At 39.8% G+C, this 9,037-nt stretch overlaps 1 protein-coding gene across 1 annotated transcript; it reads left to right on the top strand.

Annotated features, from left to right (window-relative positions):
* Positions 1-3,531: 3,531 nt before the first annotated feature.
* On the top strand, positions 3,532-8,463 carry ifi30a (IFI30 lysosomal thiol reductase a). Its single transcript, XM_026149877.1, has 7 exons — positions 3,532-3,773; positions 4,740-4,928; positions 5,092-5,166; positions 5,312-5,398; positions 5,525-5,677; positions 8,014-8,082; positions 8,157-8,463. The coding sequence occupies exons 1-7, from the start codon at positions 3,654-3,656 to the stop codon at positions 8,220-8,222; spliced, it is 759 nt and encodes a 252-aa protein (XP_026005662.1). The 5' UTR covers positions 3,532-3,653; the 3' UTR covers positions 8,223-8,463.
* Positions 8,464-9,037: the final 574 nt, after the last annotated feature.

Below are 9,037 nucleotides of genomic sequence, written 5' to 3'. Positions count from 1 at the left end.
TAAAGGCATCCTATTGTTGTTTTTTTGCACTACGCAGCAAATGATAGTCGAATAAAAAGCTGAAACGATTGCTCTTTTGGTTAGTTAAGTAGTTTTTAAGACCAAAATTCAGCCAATATAGTCGCAGCTTGTTCCGCCTGTGTGTTATTTCACTTAAAAAAATCTTATCATTCTCTTTTTATCTATATATGCTAAGAGCAGCACTTTTATTTCCCTTTATGTTTTTTAAATCTTCTCACATTGTCACTCCTCCGTGTGGAAAGTTGGCATTTGTTTGATTAACCTGATGTGAATGTTGTAGTATCGTTCACTGGTGTACAGTAGTTTATATTGCGTCACACTCTTCATGTTGGAGGCAACATTGACGGTGGTCCATGTTGCAACAGGCTGGGCAGTGTTACACAGCAGCAAAAATTTAAGAGGCATCAACACATCTTTACCCTAATCAGAGCACACATTGCATTGCAGCGTTGCCCACCAAGTTGCCTCTTGAATCACCGGCTTCAGCAGACATACAGCTAAAAATTATAGTTAGTAAAGATGTTCCGTCTCTCTCACTCAAAAACAGTGAAGAGATGGACCGTCAGATAAAGCTACTCTACACCAAAGTGCAATTGAAGGCAGAGGGAGCACTGTTGTTTCAGCCAGTAGGGGCCTACTGGTTGCAATGTGCCCGACCCAGATGCATGAAAAGATGGTTATTCTTCTTCTCTTGTGTTATCCTCCCTCCGTTTATCTGTCTTAACTCAAATGCGGCATTTCTTTCTTTCTCTCTCATGTACGGCTTGCTTCAGAGTGGTATGTCCTCAGACAGGTACTCTTTGATCTGTACGGTTATTTCTTTAGGTTAATGCAATGATTTTAAAAAGACAATAAAAGATATCTAAAATGCCATGTGTTGTCCTCTTCTTTTTTTTCCCTGCCTGTGTTATCCTGGTACATTTTTACATGTCTGTCCTGATTCAGCTTGGTATAAAACATGATGGCACTGCATATTTGTAGAAATACAGAATATGCTGTTCATGACATCTAAACAAATGTCATGAACTGGCACATAGGTGATGAGGTGGGAGGCAACATGAGAGGTTTGCTCAATCATCCAGGTAAGGAAATGCCAAAAAAAGTTAATTATCAACTATTATTAAAACACAAGTGTTTATCATTTTTTTGAAGGATGCAGAGTTCCAATTGGTGAAAATCGATGTGTGTCACAATGCTGTGTTTGATCTGTGTTGGATCAAATATGGTGGACCTGATTTTTAGAATGAGTTTTGTTGTTATAAGTCAGTTATTTAGTCTGTCAATAGCTGTAATTCAGTGACAGCAACAAAGTGAAGTTTCACATTTTCCTCTGGCTAATTGTTCATGTGATGATGGATGTGCTAATGGATTTGCTGGGCTTGCAGGTGCTTGGCAGGATCCTCCATGTTTGTTTGCATGGTTTGACTAACAGAGCTGTCTGACAGTAGTAGCTTTGAAAAAACTTTAAACCTATAGTTAAACTGATAGTAATCTTTTCTAGCCCAAATATGTTTTGCTACGGATCATCCAAAGCAGTCCATTTAGCTCCCATATTAGCTGCATGTTATGACACTCCACTTAGCATTACCTAGAAAAAAGTCAGAACCAGTAGTTCAGTGCCTATTGGTACCTACTTCCTACATAGAAAGAGAACAGAATCTTTGCTGGTTTTTAAAAGTGGTAGGTTGTCTTAATTTAAGAGTCAAATCCAAAAAACTTGGCAAAGAACAAATTTTAAATTGTATCATAGTGTTATTTGACATTACTAGCTTGTCACAAACTGTTCACATCAGCCTCGTCATCCCATTCTTACGGAAAGGAAATGGAGAGAAAAGACTGAGGCATGCCAAATACATAAGAACTGGATGGAGAATCAGTGGAAACAGGTCTGATAGAGGCATCCAAATGTTGAATTTCAACCTTAAGGAAGCAGTGTGGGATCATCTTGACAGAGAACGGAACAAAAGGCAGAAACAAAAGAGCTCTAAATGTCCTTCAAGAGACCTGGACAACTATTCCTGAAGACTGCTTAAAGAAAAAAACGGAAAGCTGCCTAAGAGATTTCAGACCATGTTGAAGGATAAAGTGGTTGTACCAAAAGTGGACTTTCAAGCTGTATTTCCATGGATGTTTGCACTTTTTTTTTTTTAAATAATAATTTGCTTCTCTTAACTTCCATTTACCTGGCAAAATATTGATGACCTTTGTACTCTACTGTAGAAATGTGGTCATTTAAATTTGGGGAATTTGAAAGATGACACCATATAGAAGCAAGAAACTATGAGTTTTGTAATTTTGGCACAACCTGCAGGGATTCTGCTACTTCCTTTTTCATATGTTTGTATTTTATTTATGTTAATTCATCAGTTTTACATCCACTCTTCTATTTCCTGCCAGCTTTTAATGCCAGCTACTCACTGTGTCTATTGAGGAACTCTGACCTCCATATGCTTTCCCCTTAATTTTGGTGTAAGACCGCAGCCTTAAATAGACTTCTGTTTTGCCTCAGTTTCTGTATGCCTTGTGTGTGTGGGGGGACTTTTGATTCACACACAGAATATTTAATTTTTTGCTACTCTAATGTGTGCTCTGCATCCCCTGCCTGGGTATTTGGCCCTGGGTCTTCAGGCCGAGCCTCGTACCACAAATCATATTTCACAGTAAATATGGGAAAGGAAAGAAAATTTGGAATTCCCCTCCCCAAAAAAAGGTTTGATTTTCAATGAAGTGAGGGGCTTTGGTTTTGCCAGCTACACCCAATACAAAATAAAGGGCTGCAAGTCAGGAAGTTGAGTGAATCACACAGTCATGGCTCACTTCCCTGTTTTCAAAAACAGACAAAAGCTGTTACAGATCATGTGAGAATCACCAGGTAATCCTTATATAGTGCCCAAGGTTTGTGATGATTTTCTGCATGTCAACTCTTCTTGAGCAAGACCTTTGGACCGCCTCTGTTTTATAATGAGGCAAAACAAGAATGACAACAATAGACAGAAAACTTCCCCATTCATCTGTTGGAAAAAAAAAAACCCCTAACATATCTTAAGAGGGAACTTCTTAACCTTTACAGAACATGATAAGATTTAAAATTGAGATGTTGCATCGTCTTAAAATGCCCTTTTGAATCCTTATTGTAAAATAAACATTTTCCAGTATTAGGTTTTAATTGTAGAGATACAATTTATGTCACACAAGTTACGGGATGTTCTTAAATTATACCTTGAAACGCTTTGTGAATAAAATAAATAACTCAGATATATATGTATTTCCTTTTAAAAACGTGAGCTATTGTGCCTGTACACGACGTTATTTTTTTTATTGATAGACTTGAAATGTCCACGTAGTTAAATCATTGCGAACTTCACGAACTTCAGGATGTGTAAACTTACTACATACTAACATGCCAATCATATGACAGTTCTATTTCCTCAGAACAGCAGCAGAGACTTCGCTCTCTTTGGATAGATGTCTCCTAGTTACAAGTGACGCTTAAGACCACAGCCAATCAAAAAACAGCTAACCTGCACGAGGAAGCGCGGTCGAGTATTAAAGAGTGGACCCGCACAGTTGTTTGTGGGTCCGTGTTGTGGTGCTAGTGACAGTTATAAACAGTGACTTGGTTGTAGGTAAGGATGAAGGCACTACTGCTGCTGTTTTTGGCTTTTGGGTACGTCGGCTCCTCCGTGTACTCCTCATGCTCCCAGTCGCCATTAAACTGGTGTTCATCTGTTGACTCGGCTGTTGAGTGCGGGGTAAGAACTTTATACATAACTTTTTATCAAGAGCTAATTTTGAATGGCTAGTTAGTGTCGACGACGTTAGCCACTTTCATAGGTAAGGCAATAGCTAAATAAAAGTTTCTATATTTATGAGAAAAAAAACCCACTGAGAGAAAGCGTAGCAGCACCAATGAGTGCGTCGCTGTAATGTGATATGCGGTCAGTTTTCAGGTGAGTAAACTGACCTGACCGCAAATAATGGTTTCCTCTGATAAAGACTTCAAAATTATAGTCTGAATGTGGAGAGGTGAAACATTATCATGCACATGAAGTTAGCGGAGCCAGTCTCTTACAAAAATCAGAGTCATCCTTAAGCGTTGCCCTTGTCTTCATCTTTTAATGACGTCACGTGTGTTATTAAGTAATTATTTATAGCTAATGTTCGGTGTTAGCTAACAAGTACTCACTAAAACTCTGTAACCTTTTTTGTCTGTTAACTGGACTTCGAAAGAAACGGTTATTTTTAGGTTTTAAGGAAATAGGAAGTAAAAATTTCAAATACCAGTTCTTTGCCAGCTGTGCGGTCTTTACATGTACCACTAAGCAGCCAGTTTAGTTGGTCTTACCATAGTTGGCATACAGTGAATAAAAGATATAGTCATGTAAATGGTGATAGATTTATTAACAATATTACAATCACAATTATAATGCAATAAACAATATAAATATAATTCAAACTTTTAAAAACGATCGCTGCAACAACTTGATAGGTAATCTGTGTATGCTGTTTTTAAGTCATAAAAAAGGACCAGCTAATGCACATTTTCAACCTTTCTGTAGCATTTTCAGCTGAAATTGGCTTGATCACAAGTAATTACAACCACATGCTATTGATGAAAAGTCATAGTATAACTCTCACTGATGCTGAGCTTCCTCTGGAGTCTTGAACGTGGTGGCGTTTTGAAGAAGCTGACCTCCCTGTTTTGCTCTTTGCTGTAGGTTTTGAAGTCGTGCCTTCATTCCAACTACACAAAGTCCCAACAGACAGACGATCCCGTTGAGGTGGGGCTTTACTACGAGAGTCTGTGTCCTGGGTGCAGACAGTTTCTCGTTATGATGCTCTTCCCCACAGCGGTCCTCCTGAATGACATCATGGTTGTTAACCTGGTGCCTTTCGGCAATGCCCAGGTAAGCAGTCGGCTGAGCAGCTTGGTTGCAGACTGCGATTGTAAATCTACCTGTGCAAAGACATTTACGGTTAAAGGCAACCCAAGAGTTCTCATCACTATATCTGTCAAAAATTTAAAAAGATTTACCCAAGTACATCATTGGTAACTGTATTCCATTCCAGGAGGTCAAACAGGATGAAAAGTACGTCTTTACTTGCCAGCATGGAGAACAGGAGTGTCTGGGCAACATGATTGAGGTGACGTTGCACCCCAGACACACACCAACAACTCAAACTGCTGAATAATGTGTCATGTCTGGTGTCAAAAGCATCTTGCTGTGTTGCTTCAAAATGCTTAATTTTTTTAAAAGAATGAAATATTTGTTTTTTGTTTTTTCTCTAGACTTGTTTGATGAACATGTCCAAGATGGCTTTTCCAATCATTTTCTGTATGGAGTCCTCCTCTGATGTCATCAATTCAGCCAAAGCTGTAAGTGTGTGTGCGTGTTTGTTTGATTTATGCAGGCAATTGACTGGTCTAGACCACTTCAGTCCATGACTTTTTTTTTTTTTCGGTCACTAATAAATTTCCGTTTACAACCATGTTTGGTTGTAGTGTACTGGAGTCTATGACCCCACTTTGAGCTGGGACAAAGTCATGAGCTGCGTCAATGGTCCTCAAGGAAACCAGCTGATGCATCAAAATGCCTTGGAGACGGCTGCCCTGAAACCTCCGCACCAGTACGTGCCCTGGATCACCATTAATGGGGTAAGACTTTACTGCAGTAACAGCCTATCCAGCAAATACCATGGTGTTCAGTTTTACTTATATAGTGCCAAATCGCAACAACAGTCACGTAAAGGCACTTTATCTCATAGGGTAAAGACCCTACGACGTAAGAGAACCCCAACAATCAGACAGCCTACAATGAGCAGCACTTGGTGACAGTGTAAAGGAAAAACTACCTTTTAACAGGAAAAAAACCCTCCTCCTCTGTGTTAGCTATCTGCCGCAACTAGGGATGGGTACCGGTGTCCGGTGCCATGATGGCACCGGTTCTGACATAAACGGTAGTAACCAGACCGAAAAGCAGCGCACATTTCGGTGCTTTATTTCGGTGCTTTTTTTTCCTGAGCTGTGATACACTTCTAGCCAATCATTTTATGTTTCCGAGGATAGTAGGCGGGGCCAGGTACGTACGTTCTGTTAGAGCAGAGCTACAGATTAAAAATGTCCAAGGCGAAGCGGTCAAAAGTCTGGCTGTACTTCACAGCAAAATATGCAAACTCAGCAGCCTGCAACAAGTGCTTTAAGCTGATACTGTGATACTGTCAAAGGAGGTAACACCAAGAATCCGATTAAACAGCTGGCGACGCATAGCGTTTTTTTTAAAAGCCAAGAAATGCGCCGTATTTGATAGCTTGCTGCGAAACCTCACACCGTGCACGTCGGGTGGGTTGCCAGTTATCGGACCCGGAGCAACATCCCCCAAAAACCCGAAGAATAGAGTCCTGGCCCCTAGCCCTGCCAGTGTAGCAGAAATGATGACGGATGATGATGGCAGCAGCAGCCGTTCTTCTCTGCGTGAGTAGCTTCATGTTGGTCATGTGTAATTTACGTTGAGTAGGCTAACCACGTTATTACATTAATGCATGTAAGGTGAACTAGCAAACATCATCATAGCTACATGCGGCTGTCCTCTTGTTTGATGGCAGATACTCCCTTCACCCTGGCCAAAAAGGCTAAAATGACCAAAGAAAAAGTGGGAAACAGTTAAACATGAGAGGGTTTAAGTTTGTGTTTTTTCCATTGTTTAAGCACTGCTTCCAGCCAAGAGTGATGCCATATATGCCACATAGCTGCAGAAAAGGCTAACATTGTTATATTTTTACAAAAAAAACCAGCTGAACATGAGAGGTTTTTGGACAAAGTTTGTGTTCTCCATTCTTTAAGCACCGGTTTGAGCACCGTTTAAGCAACGGCACCGTTTCAAAAGTACCGATTTGGCACCGGTATCGGATAAAACCTAAACGATACCCATCCCTAGCCGCAACCAACTGGGGCATGAGCAGAAAGGAAAAGGGAGACAGGACACAATACAAACTATAGGAGAGAGAAGACAGAATTGAATGACATACAGCATGGAAGTGGACGTTTTTCCTTTACTCTATAAAAACATAATGAAGAGGTGAGAAACTGTAAGACATCAGACTGGAATGGAGAAAGTGATTTGAAATGATCCAGATCTGATGTTGACTCTGTCCTTCGAAAGAAGTGCTGTTACTTTTTCAGTGATGAGTTTGACACTTGATCTGCCTCAAAGCCCAAATCTGTTAGTGAAAGAAAGCTGGGACTGATACATGTAAAGCTGCCTCTTTTTCACTTGACATCATGCAGTACCCTAACATAAAAATGGAAGTTTTGTCTAAAGCAAGTCACATGTGAATTGCAGGCACGCCCACGTAAGCCCCTCTTCTTTATTAGAGGCGTTAGTATTGGAATGTTAAACACACTTTTTGCTGTTAGGAGTTTTACTATGTACTGTACTTCCTGGACCAACTTAAGGTCTTCTTTTCGTATTTAGATTTCCAAAATCCATATGACAATAGGTGCATAGTAAGTGTGCCTCACCTGATTACAATTTTGCTAAGATCACATGACCCAAGATTGACGGCAATCACATTTTTGGGGGATTCCTATGAAAAGCAAGTCAAATGCTAAATTCAGATCATCCACAATATAAGGTTATCAGGCTGCTCAGCTCTATCTGTTGCATTTGCCTGTCCCTTTTTGGAAATGGTCTCTCTCAGCCTTTGCACTTACCACCTTAGTCATTCACACCGGTCTTCCTTACAGTTATATGACATTGCTGTGACCTGCAATCACCTGCAAGTCATGCACCTAGCAATCTAACGAGGTCAATCAGAAGATCTGTCTCTGACGGCCTCTTATTGCTGTTTTACATTCCAGTATCACCAGGTTTAAGACCTAAAGTGTACTGCTAAGTGTCTGTTGCCTTAATAAACCATTCAAACTGTGTAACTGAGGTATGAGAAGTTACTTATTTTTAAATGTTGGGAATATTAATTTTCATTGATTTGTAGGAGCATACAGACGAGCTGCAGGACAAAGCCATGAATTCTCTCCTCTCTCTCGTCTGCAGCATGTACAAGGTACAGTCATCAATGTCTACTAGATATCTGCCTTGTAATTTACTTGAACTTAAGTTTTTGTTTTGTTTTTTCAGGGCACTAAGCCTGCGGCCTGCGGGGGGAGCCAGATGCACTACAAAACTTACTGCCAGAAAGTGTGAATGAGAAATTCTGCACATGCCTGTTTACTAGCCAGGTGTGGCCTCTAAACAAGAAACACTGAAGAATGTCATCAAAGATTTTCTTTTTCTTTTTGTGTTTTTGAACTTTGTTTCTAAGAATTTGATCACTTCACTTTTGTAATTCCAAAATTTAAAAACACACGTTACCTTCTTAAGAGACTGTGTTGTCATTGAATTAATATCTATGGAAACCAAAAAATCATAAATGGCTTTTGTAGTACTTTGGTATTTGCCTTATTTAAAGTGTTTTTTGCTTAACTTTTTAAAAAACAGTTTAGATGGAGGTACACAAATTCACAAATCATCCAAAAAACACAAATCATCATTTGTTAGAGGTAATAAACACACACAGTAGGGTATTCATATCTTGTGGGGACAATGCTTTACCTAGCCCCTAACCATCGAAAATGAATGCCTAACCCTTGCCCTAAACCTAACCATAACCAATTGTTACACTGTGACTAAAACCACAGTCTCGGTCTCCAAATTCCCTTCAAACTTGTGAGAACCAGGATTTTGGTCCCCAAAAGGGCCGTTGGTCCCCACAAATATAGTAAGCTTACACACAGACACACACACACACACACACACGCACAGACACAGACAGTGTTGTCACAGTGCTGTATTAAAACTGATATTTTGAGTTTATTTACTAGATTCTTTGTCTTTGTAGTCTCCCACAGCGTCAGAGTAAGTGTTTAATGTAAATGGTAGGATAATAGGTAATCTAAAGCTCATGCCTAATGGCCTTGAAAACATGTGTCACAGTTGACCTTATACTTCACGTTCTGTTT

Source organism: Astatotilapia calliptera, chromosome 18, assembly GCF_900246225.1.
Source record: "Astatotilapia calliptera chromosome 18, fAstCal1.2, whole genome shotgun sequence".
Classification (NCBI taxonomy): domain Eukaryota; kingdom Metazoa; phylum Chordata; class Actinopteri; order Cichliformes; family Cichlidae; genus Astatotilapia; species Astatotilapia calliptera.
This window is presented reverse-complemented; position numbering and strand designations above follow the sequence as displayed.